The sequence below is a fragment of the Notechis scutatus genome, chromosome 2 (assembly GCF_049901735.1).
Source record: "Notechis scutatus isolate UNSWTSFEM ecotype Mainland chromosome 2, rNotScu1.2, whole genome shotgun sequence".
Classification (NCBI taxonomy): Eukaryota; Metazoa; Chordata; class Lepidosauria; order Squamata; family Elapidae; genus Notechis; species Notechis scutatus.
In genome coordinates this window covers 6,813,582-6,834,268 of record NC_142010.1, presented here as the reverse complement: position 1 = coordinate 6,834,268, position 20,687 = coordinate 6,813,582, and the positions used below count along the sequence as shown (strand labels likewise).

The window sequence follows — 20,687 nt, the reverse complement described above, 5'->3', positions numbered from 1 at the left end:
GAGAAGGCGAGGAAAAGGGAGACTAGCGCTGGGCATACCACAGCGCTCTTTTCTCCTTCTCTCCCCCTCGCGGCGCCCAAGCTTTGCAGCCCGGTAAAAAATGGTCCACGGACCAGTACCGGTCGGGGGACCGGTGGTTGGGGACCCCTGCCTTACACGGAGAACTCATGTCCTTAACATCATATGTCTACACCAGGGGTGTCAAACTCGATTTCATTGAGGGACGCATCAGAGTTGTGTTTGACTTCAGGGGGACAAGGTGGGCATGGCCAGGGTAGGTGTGGCCAGCTCAATGTCACTCATGTCAGGGGCGCCTGTGGTGGCCTGAGCATTTTCCAGCTGCAACGGCTCCTGCATATGGCCCTCCCAAGTTCTGTTTTCGCTGGCAGAGGCACCATTGGCCAGTGCTTCACTGTTTCCAGGGTGGCCCCACGGGCCAGATCTAAGCACCCCATGGGTCAGATCCGGCCCATGGGCCTTGAGTTTGACACTCCTGGTCTGGACTATGGTAATGCAATACTGATGTGGATATCTTTGAAATAGTTTTGGAAGCTGCAGCTGGTTCAAAATGCAGCTGCCAGGCTGCTGGGAAGGAAAATGCTATTAGCAGTATATCAACAATGCATATCAACAATTTTGCATATTGTGTATCAAAAGGATTCTGGGTACCATTCAAAGCAAGGGTATTTGACATATAAAGCTCCACCCAGCTTAAATGCCTAATCTCAAAAGAAAAGTCAAAATAGGCAAGATATTAACATCTATCACAATGCTTGCCCTCCTTTTTTTGTATGTGAATGCCACACTGTATCCACCATCTTTCTTCTTCCAATTCCTCTTATGGACACCAGATCTCCAACCAAACTTCTAGCATATCTTTTCCAAATGAAATTAAATCCTGGAACTCCTCTGGGTCTGTTTTCTTATGCCACCTGTTTCTTCAACTGTTGCCTATTCCACTCTTGTGAGGAGCAACTACAATTGTAACTGTTTGGTCCTCATAATACTAATAATCTGATAAACTCTACTTTTGTTTTATTAATTGAATAGGTGAATGTTTTAAAAAGAAAATACAAACGATACACATAATTATAAGGCAACAAAAAAAGGAACAACATATATTGAAAGATACATATACATGTATAAACATCTACATTAACAGTATTTTAGGAATGAAGGCAAATATACGTGTTCCAGGATATTCTGGTGAGAGGGAAGATCCCTAAGGATGGGCTCCAGCAGATGTCTGAAAGCTTGGAAGATTAAACCTCTGGTCCCAGTGATCAACCCAGATTGGATCCTGCAACAGTGTTATAGGCTTATATACTACTCTATATTATTTTACAGCATTCTCTGGGCAGTTTAAAATGGAAGCATTATTTTGCACATTGCCCTGACAATCTGGGTCCTCATTTTATCAATCTCGGAAGGATGGAAGGCTGAGCCAGTGAGTCAATCTTGAGCCAATGAGAATCGAACTGCAGGCTGTGGGCAGAGTTTGCTAGCAATACTGCAATTTAACTATTGTACCACTTATTTTAATTAATGGCACCTGATTTCCTTATAAACATTCATAATCATATTGATGTGAAACTCTGGAGTGAAGGTGGACTGAGAATGAGAGAAAATAAGCAATTTGGGCTGGGGGGTTGCCCAGATATACACAATCAATCTATACTTTGATCTGTGTGGTTAGCTGCTCCTTTGTATTCAGCTCTGGCCTCAGCAAAATAATATAGCTCTTCGGGAAAAAGATGCAGACCAGCAACCCAGCACTGGAGGCCAAAATGGAGAAAATCTGCACAGCCACCATGTATTTGCCTTTGGTGCTCAGGTAGGTGGGCACAAAGGAAACCCAAACACTACAGAAGACCAGCATGCTGAAGGTGATCAGCTTGGCTTCGTTGAAGGCCCCAGGTAACCTCCGGGCCAGGAAAGCCACTGTGAAGCAGACAACAGCCAGGAAGCCCATATAGCCTAGGGCAGAGTAAAACATGACAGCAGGTCCTTCATTGCACTGCAGGACAATCTCTGCAGGGTGAGAATGCTTGTCTGTGTCAGGGAAGGGAGGAAAGATTCCCAGCCAGATGGAGCAAATCAGAACTTGGACAGCAGAGCAAGCAAGAACAAGAGCATTGCCCAACATCTTTCCGAGCCACCTCCTGATTCTGTTCCCTGGCTTTGTTGCCAAGAAGGCCAACACCACTGTGATGGTTTTGGCTAAGAGGGAAGAAACAGCCACTGAGAAAACAATGAAGAAGGCTGTTTGTCGGAGAAGACAGGTAGCTTTCTTTGGCCTGCCAATGAAGAGGAAGCTGGTGAGAAATGAAAGGAGGAGTGCAGTCAGGAGAATGTAGGAGAGATCCTGATTATTGGCTTTGACTATTGGAGTTTCATGATATTTTATGAAAATTGCGAATATAAGGGTTGTGATGAATGACAAAAATAGAGCAAAGGAAGTCAGGATGATCCCCAAATATTCATTATATGACAAGAAGGTGATGTATTTTGGAATACAGCGATCTTGCCTTTCATTTGGATGCTGATCTTCCAAACATCTGGTGCAGTGGACTGCATCTGCAAAGAAAAGGAATATCTGCTTTATTCATCATTTTTTAAATAATTAAAATAATAACATTTGCAATCTAAACAATACAAAGTAAAAAAAGAATAAAAATAAAAATAAAAGGTGCAGAAAAAAGAGCAATTTGACAATTATAGGCAGAATGAAGCCCTTGTTAATAGACTGGCTCTCCAGTAATTGCTCTCTGGACAAAGAGAAGAGATCACCCACAAGTGCTCCTCTTAAGGAGACTGCAAGAAACTCTCTCCAGTGAGTTTAGAGCTTTGTGGGATGAGACAACCTACTCTTCCTACAATTGGAATCTGGGTTCATATACTTCCTTTTCTAATCACTTTTGAAATTATTATCAGCTTTTCAACTAGGAATTTTTGAATCAATAGATTTTACAGCATCAGATGAGTTGTCTTCAATCTTTAGTTAAAGAAGTTTTAAGGACTTACTCTTTTCCTTTTGAATAACCAGCAAAAGGAAGATTAAATTTTTGTTTTTAGAAAGTTACAAACAGATTAAGGGCCCTTAATCCTTTATAATATAAATAAACTTGAAATATGTTTTTGGAATTAATTATAAAGAATCCTTCCTGTGGGACAATGCTTTTGTTTGATGTCTCCCAGACAGGTAGTCTGAATCCACCTCTGCTTTTATTATCTTGGAAATAAGTTTTTTTTATCGTTTTTTTTTCTTTGCCCAGATAAATTTCATCACGATTTTATCTAAATCTTTAAAGAATTTTTTGTCCAGTAATATCGGAATTGTTTGAAATAAATATAATATTTTAGGTAGAACATTCATTTTGATTGTTGCGATTCTACCTAATAATGAAATTTGCATTTTATTCCAATTTTCCAAGTCCTTTTCAATCTGTTTCAGTAATTTGGTATAATTATCCTCTCGCAGATTTAATGATCTAGCTCTTAACCAGATTCCTAAATATTTAATTTTATTTACAATTTGTAATCCCGGCTTATCTTCCAATTTTTTTTGTTTACTATTTGTTATGTTTTTAACTAGCATTTTGGTTTTTTCCTTATTGATTTTTAATTCTGCTAATTTACCGAATTTATCTATTTCATTTAGTAGAGCTGGTCCAGAGCCTATTGGGTCTTCTATGACAAAAACCATATCATCTGCGAAGGCTTGTTATTTATATTCTTGATTTTTAATTTTAATTCCTTTAATTTCCTTATTTAATCTAATTCTAATTCTGTCCAGCAAAGTTTCCAAAATAGTTATAAAATGAAGAGGTGAAAGCGGACATCCCTGAATGACAGAGCTTCTAAAGTGCTCTTCACTAGAAAAGTTAGGATACATGCAGAGAGTATCTGCCTCGAAAATAGCCCATGTTGAAATTTATGTCACAAAATGTTTTATAAAATTTGCCAAGGTTCAGTTCCATGGGAGTTTGCCCGTAAGCTCGATGCCGAGTGGTGCGAACCATTGGAGCCCTAAGAGGCTGGGTCGGTTTTGGTCCACGATCGTCAGGGGAAGCTTTGCGGTGCGGCCCTTGAAGGTTACTTCGAACTGTCCGGTCCTGATTACGGGGATGCGGTTCCCCTGGTAGTCCTTAATCACCAACTTCTGGTTCTCGAGCCCTTCTTTCTGGATGGTTGGCACCAGCCGCTTGATTTCTTTCCAGGCGACCATGGAGAGGTAGGACCCGGAGTCCACCTCCATCCTCGCCCTCGATGTCCACTTCTACGTAGACTTTTTGGGCATCGGTGGTTTCAGCGTGACTGATTGTGACTGTCTGGTGGGTTTCCTCCCTCTGGCGGCCTTCCCCATTTCGTCGCCCCCGGGCGTCTCGGCTCCAGCGATTCTCGGCTTGGCGGTCTCTGGATCTGGGGGGTGTGTCGTCTCGCCTCCGGTTGCTCTGGTCTCGTCGTCGGGGGCTGTATGTTTTCCGGAGTTGGCAGACTCGGGCGATGTGGCCCCTCTTGTTGCAATGCCGGCAGATCGCGTCGATGAAACGGCATTCTGATCGAGGGTGGCTGCCCCCGCACCCGGCGCACTGGGGCCCCGACTTACGACCTCGTTGATCTCGTCGGTCCCGTCCTGCCTGGAGCCGATGGACGTCCTCTTCCTCGTCCGTGGTGTCGGAGGCGGAGTCCAGGTCCCCGTGGTGGGTGGTGGTTTCTCGTCGGCTCGTCTCAGGGGTTTCGGTGCGGTCCCCGTTGTCTGATTTCCGAAGCCGGGCTGCTGATTTCCGGGTTACTTCGGCCGCGGTGGCTTCTGCAAGGGCGTCGGCGAGGTCGATGTCACCCTTTGCCATCAGTCGGCTCTTCAGTGCCGGGTCCCTGAGGCCTAGGACCACGCGGTCTCGGAGGGCATCGTCCAAGTCACGGAACTCGCACATGCCCCCTAGGTCCCGCAGGTCAGCCATGAAATCGCTGACGCTCTCGTCCTGCCTCTGGTTCCGCCGGTAGAATTCGTCCCGCCGGATGAGTATGGGCACGGCGGGGGCGTAGTGGTTTCGGAGTAACGGCTCGAGATCGCCCCAGTCCATCACCTTCATGTCCGCGGGCTTTGCGAGGGCTTTGGCCATCTTGAACACTGCGGGCCCGCAGTGCGTCAGGAAAACGGCTCTTTTCTTCTGCCCGTTCGCATCCTTTAAGTTGCTACTCTCGAGGAACATTAGGAATCGGTCCGTGTACGATTCCCAATCCTCAGTAGCCAGATTGAACGGCGCGGGCGGGGTGATGCTGGCCATCTAGTCAGTCTTTGCTTCCTCGGGACACGTGCTCGGTGGTTATTCTCTGGATCCCACCTTCGTCACCGGAGTCGTGTCCGTCGCAGGAAGGAAGCTCGGAGTCAGTGACTGGTTTCAGCTCTTTATTGTGCTCTGTGAACAGCTTAAACTTGTAGGGAAAAACAGCGGCTTTTATTCCCAAGCCGCGGCGGCCGCGGCGGCCGCGGCCCATGGCACCGCTTCGAATCTCCCGCGATTAGTTTCCACCAATCGCGGGGGATTCGCAACGGGCCAATCAGTGCGGCTTGCTCGACCAATCCGGGTGCCGTGCGCTTTAGCCAATCGCAATGCGGCGCTTACGAATATGTAAATGACTGTACAGAACAGCCATAGAGATAGAAAAACGCCCACACAGCATGAATAAACGAGATGATACCTCCCGCCTACCAGCCATTTGGAAACCCGCCCTCATGAATAAACGAGTACCTAACATGAAGAATGACACAGCACACCCCCCAAAATCAAGTTCACCATGGAAACGGAAACAAACAAACAACTACCATTCCTAGATGTACTAATCTACAAAAAAAACAGATGGCACACTAGGACACACTGTATACCAGAAGAAATGCTTCTATCCAGTTATGCAGGTGTCCAGAGATACCTGTGCAATAATCAAAGCCATCAAGGAAGCCCCCACACCCAAGAACAAAACAGAGCTGCAGGCATTTCTGGGGCTGCTCAATTTTTACAATGTGTTCTTGCCCCAAAAGGCGACCGCAGCGTAGCCATTGCATAGGCTTCTGGATAAGACTATAGAGCAGCGGCATTAGTGTGGATAAAAGATTGGACTGATTTAAGGAATAACAGGATTTTACAATTGGAGGGACATGATTTACAGCTAAGTTGTCATGAATTTCTATGGAGCCCGAATAGTAAAAATAATTTATATTTTACTAGGCATGTATTCCAAAAGTCTTTAATTAAAGTTTGGACTGATATAAGAAAGAATCATACTAAAATCCCGAGGTGGTTTTCTACGATGGAGGCAATGTTTCACTCAAACACGATGGACATCAGAAAAAAAACTTAAATATTACCAAATATTAGATAGTGAGGGAAGAATTAAAACGAAACAGGAATTAGAATCACAAGAGATAGTTATTGATAATTTGTCATATTTACAAATAAAACTGAGATACAACAAAGACGTAAAGGAATATGGAATTGAGGTAAAAGATACATATTTAGATAAAATACTTTTAAACCCTGAGAAAAGTTATATTTCCAAATTATATAATTATTTACCAGAATATGAAATGGCCGAGAAAATTGTGAAAGGTCCCATGTTAACTTGGGAAAAAAACTTTGGTTATAGTATTGATCTGGATGCCTGGGAAGAAATCTAGAAGAAAAAACTGACACTAACCAAATCAGTAACACATAAGGAGAATTTATACAAAATGATGTACAGATGTCATCTGGCACCCTTTAGATTGGCCAAAATATTTCCGACAGCCAATCCTTGCTGTTGGAAATGTAAAGGGAAATTTGGTACATACTTTCATTCATGGTGGACTTGTCGTGAGATAAAGAAACATTGGTTAAAAATAAAAACATGGATATAAGAAATTATAGAACATGGGCTGGAGTGGAAACTGGAATTAGTTTTGTTGGGAATGATTAAAGGGGACTACCCCGCTAAAGTAAAATATCTGACCATCCATTTATTAACTGTGGCACGTATTTCACTAGCACAATATTGGAAAAACCCAAATGCACCACCGATACAAGTTGTTATTCAGAAAACATATGAGTGTGCCCAACTGGAGACGCTTAAACTTAAAATTAATGGGAAGGAGGATACAGATTATTACCAGATATGGGATAAATGGTATAAATGGGTAGACAATAAAAGGGGAAACATGTAAATGAACCTAAGATACAAATTATATCTAGCGGTTTATAATATATTAAGTACATAAAAACAATTAAAGGCTTTAAACCTTCTTTTCTCTGTTACTACTATTATTATTAGCCATTTACAATATTTTTTGTGTTTATTAGTTAAAAAACATGAATGTATTCTTAATAGAAGAGTAGTTATAAACCAACGTGAAACTAAACGGAGTATATTGTGAATTATTTACTGCTTAGAATGTGATAATGAGTGAAGATGTGATTAGTACTAGCCAATAATAATTTTAAGGACTTACCAAATTCAACAACAAATGTAAAGAATTATATTGTTTCTGTATTTTTGAAATTGTATGTTTTTAAATTTGTAAATAAAATTGTTTTTAAAATAAAAAAATAGAAGCTCTGTCATTAATGAAAACACTGAGGACTCTGGTCAGGAAATATCTTAGAAACAATGATTGAATGGGACATGAGTTGTCTAATAAGGCTTTAAAAACTGAATATTAGAGGGAAACAAATGATACTAAACATTACAACTAAAGAAGAATACTCAAATTTGGTAATATAGAATACAGCACACTAGACTTATATACTGCCCCATAGTGCTTTACAGCACTCTCTGGGCTATTTACAATGTCAGCATATTGTCCCCAACAATCTGGGTTCTCATTTTATCAATTCCAGAAGAAAGGAAGGTTGAGTCAACCTTGCACCTTGTCATTATTGCCTGAAATTCTAACCACTGTGCCACCTTGGCTCCCAAAACAATAAAAACAATGTTTTAACATTGGATAGATTTAATGGGTATTTTTGTACAATGGACCTAGAAGTTAGTTTTAAGCATTATCTATAACACTTTAACCCTATATCACCAGGCTTGAAATTTTGGGCTTGGACAACCTTGAAATACGCCGCTTACAGTTGGACTTAAACATAGTACACAAAATTATCTGCTACAATGTCCTACCAATCAATGACGACTTCATCTTCAACCGCAACAATACAAGAGTACACAAGAGATACAAGGGATTATGCGGTCGTTAAATGAAGATGTATGTAATCTGAACCAGGGTTGCACAAGAACAAATTAGAATGGCATCAAGGCAAGATGGTTGAAGAGAACAATGTTTATTTTGAGAGCACTAAAAATAGCTTATTTGTTTATACAATATTTTCTCTATTAAAAAAATACTTTTCATAATCGGTTTAACATTCCTGTACTAGCTAAGGAGTAAAGGTTGCATGTAGATTGTTGAAACCCGGAATCATAACACAAAGCCCAGGGTCATTACCCCACTTCCTTTATTATTGTTTATATTATGCAGCTGATTGTGAATTTTAAAAATGAAATAAATACGGATTACATATTTAAAGATACTGCTGAGTACATTCAAATGTTTGTCATTTTGTGAAAGAAAAATTGTTTCCTTCAGGAACCATTCACCTTTCTGAGTGGAGATGGTCCCCTTTGCACAAGGAACACAGTCATAGCAGCAAACTGGCTGTCCTCTCTGGACTACCTTGAGAAAACCAGGATGGCAGCTTTCCACACATCTGGAAGAAGGCAAGGTCTAAACAGACAAACAAGGAAAATACATTCATTTATTTGTCTAATAAAGATTCTCAGTCATCCAGGTCATGGTTGTCCCAAAGGTCCTTTTTTTCAAGAGGCAACTGGACTTTCTTTGTTTTTCTTTGAAGACATTTCACTTCTCATCCAAGAAGCTTCATTATTTCTGACTGAATGGTGGGGAATGAAAGGATTGATATTCCTTGCAGTCACCTGATCATTAGAACTCTTTCTGAGAGTTATTAAGCAGTGGTGGGATTTTTAAAAAATACTACCAGTTCTGTGGGCATGGTTTGGTGGGCGTGGCAGGGAAAGGATGCTGTAAAATCTCCAGTCAGAGGTGGGAATTTGCTGGTTCTCCAAACTACTAAAAATTTCTGCTACCAGTTCTCCAGAACTGGTCAGAACCTGCTGAATACCACCTCTGTTATTAAGGCCATGTGGAGGTTTATCTCCAAGTGGCCTCAATGACTCTCAGACAGAGTACTAACATCCAGATGACTGCAAGGAATATAAATCCTTTCCTTTCCCCTATTCAGTCAGAACTGAAGACTCTTCTTAAATGAGAAGCAAAATGTCCATCTATTTATTTAATACGATCATATAACTGCCCATCTTTCAACCAATTCTGAGAGGCTCTCATCCAAAATTAAGAGACACATAAAATCATTTAAAACTGAAAACTCAACTGACTAAAATATTAAAACTTTAAAAAATAATAAAATCCGGGCACCAATCCATTCTAATATACAATTTTCTAGTCACCTCACAGTGCTTGGAGGAAAAGCCAACCCTCAAAGGGACTGCCAAACTTCAACCAGAGAAGTTTTCCAGGGGGCAGGGGGTGACACAGAGAAGACATGCTTCCTGCCTCTCATCAGATTACAATAAGAGCCTCAAAAAATTAGTTACACACTAATTTTACAAACTAATGTAACTAATCTGTTGTTACATCCTCTAACCCTCACTCCTTTAACCTCAAACTATCCACTATTGACCTCACCCCATTCCTAAGAGGTCTGTAAGGGGCGTGCCATAAGTGCACCATCGTGCTTACCAGTGGTGGAATTCAAATATTTTTACTACCGGTTCTGTGGGCGTAGCTTAGTGGGTGTGGCTTGGTGGGCATGGCAGAGGAAGAATATTGAAAAAACCCCATTCCCTCCTCATTCCAGGGGAAAGATTAGTGCAAAATCCTCCTCCCCACCCCAATAACCTGCTTTCCAGCTCCGTTCTCCTGTGCAGGGCAACAAAAGAAGACCCATCTGATCAGCTGGGACTTGAGAGGCAGAGAAGAGGTGGGAGTGGGGCCAGTCAGAGGTGGTATTCCAAGCTACTCAAAATTTTCGCTACCGGTTCTCCAAATTACTCAAAATTTCCGCTACCGGTTCTCCAGAACTGGTCAGAACCCGCTGAATACCACCTCTGGTTCCTACCATCCCTGTCCTATTGTCCCCATTTATTTGTACCTATTTCCTGTATTCTTACTCATGTTTATACTTATATCTATTATCTTGTAAGCGATTGACAAATAAAATAAAATAAAATCAAATGTTCCTCTCTACGGATATATTTAGTAACAAGTGAAATATTTACATGATCTGAGAAGAAAAACCAGAGCAACTGGTTACCTAATGCAGAGGTCTCCAAACTTGGCAACTTTAAGAGTTGTGAACTTCAACTCCCAGAGTTCCTACCTCCCTCAGCATAGGTAGCTGAGGAATTCTGAAAATTGAAGTTCACAACTCTTAAAGCTGTCAAGTTTGGAGACCCCTGATCTAATAATGGAAAGCAGAGGCAGAGGTGGAAATTACCCAAAGCTTGAGATGTTCAGTAGATTTGGAGTGAGGTAAATCCTAAAAGTAGCATTAAACCAAGGCAAACGAAACAGTGGTTGATGATCCCTCAGATTACTCCTCCTCCACTTTCTGTCCTGTACCTATGCTACATATTTGTTTGAGTGACACAGGATTATAAATATTCAGCCTTCTAAAGCAAATGTAATGAAAGCATGAATTTCCCAGAACTGTAAATGGCATGTGGTGTTTCACTCTGCATCATTTCCAGCATAGCAAGTCTGTTCAAAAGTTGGTTTTCCCAGATAGTTTACATTGACATTTTAGCAGGTATGGGAATACAAGATTGAGGTGACTGTTCCATTTAGCAACTGTTCCAAGTGAACATGGTGCTGAAAAAGTACATTTACGACCTATTCTTGTATTTACAACCATTGCAATGTCTTCTAGTCATGTGGTCGCCTTTTGCAAGTTTCACAGCCAGATTCCACTTCTGCTTAACTACCAGCATTATTGGTCCCAATTATAGTCACTTAATGAGGACTATCTCTAGCAGTCATTGCTCTTCTCTTACAAGGGTTATTATTCTAGTTCTCACTTCTTTGTGTAATACTGCTAATTGACTGCTGTTTGTTTGTTTATATTTCATATTTCTTAACTGCATATCTCCCTCAAAAAGAGGCTCTTTATCGAAATATTTTGATTTTAGATATTATATTTTCTGTTGCTAGTATATTTTCACATGCATAAATGCTGTGCAGAGAGCTATTCCTGGTGGGTAGTTTCACAATGTTAATGATAAACAAACAAATATATAAATAAACCAATACTTCTAGAAATGTGTTTTACTTTCCCAGTTCAAATGTTGGAAACTGCCTTATTCATGAAATACAACGCATTGTATGGTACCTGAAATGGCCAACTGGGCAGCAAACTTGAGAAGAGATCAGAAGATCTAGAGAACTTTGGACAAAGCCTTACAATAATTACATGGTAGGAGAAAGCAAAGGGAATGACTTCTCTTCCCCACCTGGTTGAGCCATTTGAGCCACACCATGGCCTCTTCATCGATGTTGAATTGGGGCTCCGAGGAACCCTGCCTTCCTATGCTTCCAAATTGTACATTGATGAAAGAACGATTAGGAAATTTCACCCAGTTCACAATGTCCAGATCAGCTGTTAGTTCACCATTCTCATCCAAATGCACTCCATCCATGGAAGTGTTGTGAAATTGAGAATCTTGCAAGAAAGGGTGCAGCTGGAACAGCAAAGAAAAGGTTTGTGTTTAGTAAAGATGGACAATGAATTTCGTGTTTAGTACTCCCACAACCCCCCAAATCACATTTTATTTATCTTATTTATAGATGATAAGTACAGGAAGTCCTCACATAATGACTACAGTTGGGGCTGGAATCTCAGTTGTTGAGGGAAGTGGTCATTAAGGAAGACGTTATGTGACTGTTAGGCTCAACAACCATGATCCTACCGCTCCTGGTTGGAGCTGATTAGCACTCTCATGGGCCCTTAAGGGAACAGAATATCACAGGTAATATGTGCAGGTGTCCTGGCATGGAGCTCAAGGTGAAAAGTATTTTCTTGATTTTGGCAGGGAGCTCTTTTAGCCAGTCACCAAATGGAGTCCTCTTGGCAGCTGGCAGCAGCTTGCAACATTCTCTCCTGGCTTCCCCATTGACTTTCTGGGATAGCAGGTAGAGAAGTTTGCAAATGGGAATCACATGATCTTGAGGTGTGTGGCAACAGGTTGTAAGTACAAATAGGTTGCCAAACACCCAGATGGTTTGTGACCAGGTGGGGTGCAAAAGTTGATGACAATGGGAAGTGCTTCATGGAACATGAAACATCCTTGCTGAGGTCATCATTAATTTGAACCATCATTAAGTGAGAACTAGCTGTATGTATATTTGAGGGGTCCTTAATGCTTTTTGAACTTGGTTGTTTGCTTGCAGATAGTTCATTACCCAACTAGGTAACTCTGCCTCCTGAGTCCCAGCTCCTGGTTGGGTCTTCTTTGGTTGCCCTGCACAGGAGAATGAAGCTGGAAAGCAGGTTAGTGGGTGGGGAGGGAATGGGATTTTGCAGTAACCTTCCTCCAGGAGTGGGGTGGGAATGGAGATTTTGCAGCATCCTTCCCCTTCCACGTCCACCAAGCCACGTCCACCAAGCCATGCCCACAGAACCGGTAGTAAAAAAATTTGAATCTCACCACTGGGCACAATGAACTCATTCTTACATTCTCCCCATTTCTGAACTCAATTCTGAATTCATTTCTTAAATCATATTCTTCCATATAGAGATGGTAGTTAACCTTCTGGCCTTTAAGAAGTCGCTTCAGATTGTCTAAAACCCCAAGGCAAATGAATGCTAATAATGGTAGACATGACGTAAGACAGAATTTTTATTTAGGGTAATAAATGTATGTCTACTGTCTGTCATGGAAATTTAAATATAATTATCTGGAACACTCTAGATTGCCATAAGCCCTATGTGATAGATTGTATTTAGAGAAGTCAATAAATAAACATCCTCCCCATTAGAAGAAACACTTTCTGGGTTTCTGACAATTCTCAAATTGCTTTTGTGTTGCACATATTGAGTGGGAATCCCTGTGATTCGGAAGGAAATACCTGCCACGGTTGCAGAATTTGCAATATGGATGTCCCTCCTCCACCTTTCACTTTCCTCCTCTTGAACTGGGAAGAATAAGCCACATCTAAGGCCCGTGCCAGGGCCCAGACAGTGTGGTAAACACGAGAGGTGTCTAGAGACACTGTTTTTTCAATCTCGTCTTGGGGCAGGGTCCCCACTGCCTCATTCTCAGTGCATCTTTTCCAGCCTTTCACCGATGGGGCAGCCTTGAAGTATGAGCAAGGAAATGCTATATACACAAAACGGTGTAGGGAAATGAAAAGAGGGAGGAAATCATGTTTTATCTTTTTCTTTTTCTGGGTAAGGAAAGAAAAGAAACCGTGAATGTTTTTATAGGATACGATGTTATATTTCAAGTCAAATGTGAGGTCCCATAAAGCTGCAGTGACAAGGATCTTCCCTGTGGAGACAGTCGATTCTGCAACATGTGATTTTATGTACAATGGGGAGATTTCAATTAAGTTGACTATTGCCCATATCCCAGTCATAAAGAATCCAGGGTCTGAAAAATAAATAAACACATTCACTTCTTTCCACTTCCACACTGAGGCAGAATTGCTATTTGCATTGATATCCATAACTTCTCTATTCACTCCCGAAAAGGTTTGTGAGAAAATAACACAGATCCCATTCTTGGACAGCATTGGCACCAATATCCTTATGAAATGGTTCCCGTTTTCAGTGTCTCTTGCAAAGAGACCAACTGATGTCCATTGGAAGTGCAGAAGTATTTTGAGAATCCCCAGGTATTGGATTCCTTCTTTGGGGACTATGGTGTAGAAAAAGGGGAACTGGGTTTTATCACTCTGAATATGCGCAACAAAAGAGTAACTGACCTGGTAAAGAGAAGAAGGAATTAGTGATTGGTTTAGCTCCAGGACAGGACTTGCTAGTCTTTTGCTTCCAAACTCCTGTTATACTGAATGTTATTTTAGATGGTCTAAAGCAGGGGTGTCAAACTCGCGGCCCATGGGCGGAATGCATCATGCACTGGCCACGCTCACTCCAGTTTAGCGAAGGGGAGGAAATTGCAATACGTCACATGACGACGACATGACAACGCGAATTTGACACCCCTGGTCTAAAGTATTCTGCTCAGCACAGGTTGTCCTATTTATATTAATGACTGTTACTGTTTTCAAGCCACTTGACACCCAAAAGCCTCTGCAATTATTCAAGCGTTTGAGGAATGTGAATCTTTGAGGTCCCACAGTGCTCTCCTTATGCCATATTTTGCTGGATCCTCCATTAATGAGTTGTGATCACCAGATTAAAAGCTTATGTATCTGTCATATCATCTTAGAACAGAATAGGATAAAAACTTTTGAATTTATAGAATTTTCATTTCTATCATCTCATCTGTGATTTTATTCAGATTGTGCTTATTAAACAAAACACTTATTTTGGAGTGCAAACAAAACACTGGAATTGTACCCATTAATGCCAACTAGCTAGATTCCAGCTAATTAGAAACTCCCCCATTATAAATCTTATCAGTGAAATTAAAGAAGAGACTTTCTCACCTGAGGGATTTTGTAGTTGGCTGACATGGATGAAATCTGGATGGAGATGTCAGTTTCTGTCCCTTCAATTATAGCTAAGAGGTTATTCTGTCTTGCTCCACACTTGTAGTTTGGAACATCAGCCAGCCCAGGAGAAAGCAGATCCACCAAACCTTCTGATGTAGTTCTGGTATCAAAATAATTGTCATGAATGTTGTAGCCCAGGGTGAGGTTGGGTAAGATATGGGGATCTTTGTTGATCTCTTGGATAGCAAACAAGAAGGACAGGATTTTCCAGCTCTGTGAGGTTGCTATCCTGAAAATAGACACACACACACACACACGCACGCACACACATATGATAGGGAAAGCCATGTCTTCAGTATTGGTTTTCTTGATTCTCTTGGTTTATCTACAAAATAGACACATTTAATTTCTAGCAGAACCTAAAACTGATCCGCCTTTACAATCCTATAGTAATCGGTGTGCCAGGGATTTAATTTGAAGTCTTTTGTAAACATCATCTTCGTTACTCAGGCTCTCTAAATCATTTTACCTACCTTTTATATTCCTCAGACTTAATCTAGAAATTCTGTGCCACATTTCTTCTGTCACTGCCTGGGAGATCTTTATCGTCTTTGGTATTTATGTTTTCTATTCCTTCTGTACTAGTAAGACTCCAAACACATACAGCGCATTCAGAAAGTATTCAGACACCCTTCACTTTTGTCAATTTTGTTATGCTGCAGCCTGATTCTACAGTTGTTGAGATTCACTTTTCCCCGTCACTAATCTACACTTAGTACCCCATTATGACAAAGTGAAAACAGAATTTTAGAAATGTCTGTAAATTTACTAAAACAAAAACAAAAAACAACAACCCTGAAATATCACATTGGCATAAGTATTCAGGCCCTTCACTCAGTACTTTGTTGAAGCACCTTTGGCAGCAATTACAGCCTCGAGACTTTTTGGGTAGGACGCAACAAGTTTTGCACACCTGGATTGGGGGATTTTCTGCCATTCTTCCTTGCAAATCCTCTCAAGCTCAGTCAGGCTGGATGGCAACCGTCGGTGGGCAGCCATTTTCAGGTCTGCCCTATCTCCACACAGGATCTCTGCAGCTGAGTCACAGTGACCATTTGGGTTCTTGGTCAACTCACTAAGGCCCTTCTCCCATGATTGCTCAGTTTGACTGGGCAACTGGCTCTTGGAAACATCCTGATTGTGCCAAACTTCTATTGGAGAATTACGGAGGCTGCAGTGCTCTTAGAAACCTTCAGTGTAGCAACAATTTTATTGCAGCCTTCCTCAGATCTGTGCCTTGCAATAATCCTGTCTCTGAGCACTGCAGGTTGTCCCTTTGATCTCATGGCTTTTGCTGTGCTACAGTATGCATTGTCAGCAATAAAGCCTTCTATAGCGAGGGGTGTGCCTTTCCAAATCATGTCCAATCCATTTGATTGACCACAGGTCAACTCCAATCAAGAGGTAGAAATATTTCAGCAATGAAATGAGAGGCACCTGAGCTAAATTCCACCTGTTCTTGCAAAGGGTCTGAATACTTATGCCAATGTGATATTTCATTTTTTTTCTTTTTAATAAATTTTTAAATTCTAAAAAAAATTACTTTGTCATTATGGGGTACTGAATGTAGATTAATGAGAAAAGATGAATTTCAACAACTACAGAATCAGGCTGCAGCACTACAAAATTAACTAAAGTGTAAGGAGTCTGAACACTTTCTGAATGCACTGTACATTTCTATATGCTTCCACAATGGCACAGCATCTCTCAGGCCAATTAAGCATCTCATAGAATGTAGAATTTCACTACAGAATAGGCTGCTGTCACAGGAGAAGTTGACAGGTAACAGAATAACAGATTTGGAAAGCACCTTGAAGGTCTCCTAATCCAACTCCCTGCAGAAGACCCTACACCATTCCAGCCAAGTGGCTATCCCGTCTCTTCTTAATTGTCCTCACTACTGGAAAATTTCTCCTTAGTTCTAGGCTGCTTCCCTCCTTGATTAGTTTCCATCCATTGTTTCTCATCATGCCTTCTGGTGCTTGCCAGTGTTCTTTGTAGCAGCCCCTCAAATATTGGAACACTGCCATCAAGTCACCCCTAGTCCTTCTTTTCACTAGACTAGACATACCCAATTCCTGCAACTGTTCTTTATATAGAGTAGAGTAGAATAGAGTAGAATAGAATAGAATAGAATAGAATAGAATAGAATAGAATAGAATAGAATAGAATAGAATAGAATAGAATAGAATAGAATAGAATAGAATAGAATAGAATAGAATAGCAGAGTTTGAAGGGACCTTGGAGGTCTTCTAGTCCAACCCCCCCCCTGCTTAGGCAGGAAACCCTACACCACTTCAGATAAATGGTTTATCCAACATCTTTTTAAAAACTTCCAGTGTTGGAACATTCACAACTTCTGGAGGCAAGTAGTTCCACTGATTAATTGTTCTAACTGTCAGGAAATTTCTCCTTAGTTCTAAGTTGCTTTTATGTTTTAGCCTCCAGCACCTTCATCATCTTTGTTGCTCTTTGTTGAGGAACAAAGACCTGGTAGACTTGGGGTGAAGCAATGATCTCAAAGTTAAAAGTGGGGAAAATTCAGACATACCTAATATGTATTCGTGCCTGAATGCAGGCATGTCTGCCTTACAGCTGTAAGCAGAGAAAGGGCAGGGATATTAAGAAATTGAACCGGAAGAGATTTTTTAGGAAATTCTTGTTTTTGAGTGGCAGAGTCTGCCTATTATTCTATGCATCAAGAACAAAGAATTTGCTACAAGAGACCCAGCAGGAGTAAGCAGGAACTGAAAGAGTCATTCCTTCCTCCAAATGGCTAACCCTAATCCAGTCCTGCCCCAGAGCAAGAGAAAACTAACGCAAGTACATTAGGTTTTTCCCCCACATATTTTGTCTTCTCTGAATTCCCTGCTCATTCAGTGTTCTTCATGGGTTTGGCTGGACAGAAAAGGGATGGAGTACATCTAGCTGTATTCCAATGACTTCAAGCAAAGCTGAAGATTTTTTCTGTGTTTAAGTGTTGTATCTACATAATCATAAGATACAACACTATGTTGTATCTTATGATTCTTGATGAATGTTTTTTATTTTTTCTTTATGTACACTGAGAGCCTATGCACCAAAGTCAAATTCTTGTGTGTCCAATCACACTTGACCAATAAAGAATTCTATTCTATTCTATTCTTAAGGATTTTTTAAAAAATGGTGTTAGGGAAACTGCAGGCAGAAATATCATAGAGGGTATTGGGTAGTGTCTTAGTCTGATCGAGCTGCAACCTCTGTCTCTAGTGATCCAGACAAAAAAAATAGTTTGATAAGAAAAAGTACAGTTGTTCCAAATTAGAGGATACCTAAAGCTTTTTTAAATCAATAGCATGCAGAGTGGGAGATGCTGTTTTACCAGGAAACTTTGTTAGCTGGAGCCTGTTTGAAAGTGAAGGGTAGAAATGAAGTGGTTGTTGCAGAAGCAATTCCAGCAATCAGGTAGTCTCCAGGCTTGAAATAAGTCAATGGATCGGACTTGTCCCTTTCTAAAGTTAAGGAGCACTTGGCCTTTTGCATCCTGCAGGCTGTCCGGGGCAACAGAAGCATCAGGAGAAGGAGCAGAACCATTTCCTATGTGTTTTGCAGAGCCAGGTGGCTCTCAAAGAATTGAAGGAGTGGTTCAAGGGCTCATGCAACATCACAATTGCTTTTGTGGCTTTCCTAGCACAGGTAGAAGTCAGCTGAAAAGGCTTTACAGCACAGTCACAACTTCTCAGTGATAGTAAAGGGGTTTTTTTTTTGTCCCTGAGTGCCCAAAATGACGGTGTCTCCTCTATTGCTCTTGAAAGTGGTGTTTATGTCAGCTCAGCAGTGGGCTTTGGAAAATTCCCTAGAGGTGTGATTGGGAGGCAGTCAATAAATCAATGTGATGTTGATAATTATAAAGAGAAGAAGCATCGCCTCTGTCCTGTCCTGTGATTTCATGAACAAGGGAACAGGGAAGAAAAATCTATTTGTGAGAATCTGTATATAGATCCAGACTGGTTAGAAGCTCTTGAGTCCAACTTTCCCCAGTGGAACAGTTTTGTAAGAACCTGTACTCTGGTAACTTTAGAAATCATAAAATGATTGTTGTCCGGGTTTTGAAATTTCTTCAAGATCAAGTAGGCTCATTAGATAGTTACAGATAACAAATAATCAGAGATGGAAGGGACTTTGTAGGTCATCTAGTCCAACCTCCCGCTCAAGTGGGAGACTCTACATCATTTCTGACAAATGGCAGTCCAATCTCTTTTTGAAAGTCTCAACTGATGGCGCTCCCACAACTTCCGAGGGCAAGGTGTTCCATTGGTTGATTGTTCTCACTGTCAGAAAGTTTCTCCTTATTCCCAGGTTAAATCTCTCCTTGTTCAGTTTCCATCCATTATTCCTTGTCTGGCCTACAGATGCTTTAGAAAATAGCTTTACCCCTTCCTCCCTGTGGCAGCCCCTCAAATATTGGAAGACTGCTATCATGCCTCCCCTGGTCCTTCTCTTTACTAGACTAGCAAAACCCAGTTCCTGTAACCATTCTTCATATGTTTTAGTCTCCAGTCCCCTAATCATCCTAGTTGCTCTTCTCTTTATTTTTTCTGGGGTCTCAACTCTAGAAAACAGGGGAAGAAAGGAACATTAGATATCTTCTCTGCCTTGAGTTGTTTATAAAATAATAAAGGAGGGATATTAAATTTAAAAAATAAAACAATAAAACCAGTGCCAATGATAAATAGATGTCATCATCTGTTGATTGTTGGGGGGGGGAAAGTGCCTTTTCCCCCCTGTCTATGGAGATTCTCAATCATCCAGGTCCTCACCATCCAATCAGAGCTGAAGAAGCTTCTTGGATGAGAAGCAAAACTTCTTCAGAGAAAATTCAGAATGTCCAGTTGCCTCTTGAAAAAAGCAACTTTCAGATACCTTTTATTCCTAAATAATGCAAGTCATGAATCTAGTCTATAATATCTGAAATACGAAGTACTTTTCCCATATCTACAAATCATTGACTTAGCAATTAATCACATTCAATGTAGCCAAAGTTCCTCAAAAACAGTTCAATTCCACATTTTTTGAATAAAGTTAACCTCTGTAACATGGAAAGATTTCCACATTAGTAAAGTAGGGGAATGTTGCATTTGTTCTTTGCAGATGCTGAACATTGTGTCAGATGCCCTGAGGACCAGTACCCAAACAAGGACCGAGATCAGTGTATTCCTACACAGAAGATCTGGGGATTGTCCTTGCTTCCTTTGTTCTATTCTTCTCTTTCAGCACTGGCTTTGTGTTAAGCATTTTTCTTAAGTATCTGGAAACTCCAATAGTCAAAGCCAACAACCGGGACCTGTCCTACTTGCTTCTCATTTGCCTCCTGCTTTGCTTCTTCTCTTCCTTCCTTTTTATTGGACAGCCAAGGAGAGTCACCTGTCTTTTGCAACAAGCAGCCTTCAGCATCGTTTTCTCAATGGCTGTTTCTTCTCTCTTGGCCAAAACCATTGTGGTAGTGCTGGCCTTCCTAGCCACCAAGCCAGGAAATAATGTGAGGAGATGGCTGGGGAAGTCTTTGGGCAATTTTGTTGTTCTTTCTTGCTCTGTTGTCCAAGTTATAATCTGTGCTATCTGGTTGGGCACCTCTCCCCCATTTCCAGACTCAGATATGCATTCCAAGGCTGGAGAGATTATCCTGCAGTGCAACGAAGGCTCGGTCACCATGTTTTACATTGCACTCTGCTTCATGGGCTTCCTTGCAGCCATCTGCTTCACAGTAGCTTTCCTGGCCAGGAGGCTGCCTGGGGCCTTCAATGAAGCCAAACTGATCACCTTCAGCATGCTGGTTTTCTGTAGTGTTTGGATCTCCTTGGTGCCCACCTACCTCAGCACTAAGGGCAAGTACATG

At 41.2% G+C, this 20,687-nt stretch overlaps 1 protein-coding gene across 1 annotated transcript; it reads right to left on the bottom strand.

Moving 5' to 3' along the window:
* Positions 1-1,672: 1,672 nt before the first annotated feature.
* On the bottom strand, positions 1,673-15,811 carry LOC113426585 (vomeronasal type-2 receptor 26-like). The gene is made up of 6 exons (XM_026688965.2): positions 15,726-15,811; positions 14,747-15,041; positions 13,202-14,059; positions 11,587-11,814; positions 8,635-8,761; positions 1,673-2,577 (listed from the first exon to the last, which is right to left on the bottom strand). The coding sequence occupies exons 1-6, from the start codon at positions 15,809-15,811 to the stop codon at positions 1,673-1,675; spliced, it is 2,499 nt and encodes an 832-aa protein (XP_026544750.2).
* Between the last annotated feature and the right edge of the window lie 4,876 nt (positions 15,812-20,687).

Coding starts and splice junctions, on each gene's coding strand:
- LOC113426585 (XM_026688965.2), bottom strand. CDS start 15,811: ATGGCTGCCCACCGACGGTTGCCATCCAGCCTGACTGAGCTTGAGAGG. Junction 11,815..13,201: donor AAATTCTGCAACCGTGGCAG/GTATTTCCTTCC, acceptor TTGCTGTTCCAG/CTGCACCCTTTCTTGCAAGA. Junction 8,762..11,586: donor GGCTCAAATGGCTCAACCAG/GTGGGGAAGAGA, acceptor TTGTCTGTTTAG/ACCTTGCCTTCTTCCAGATG.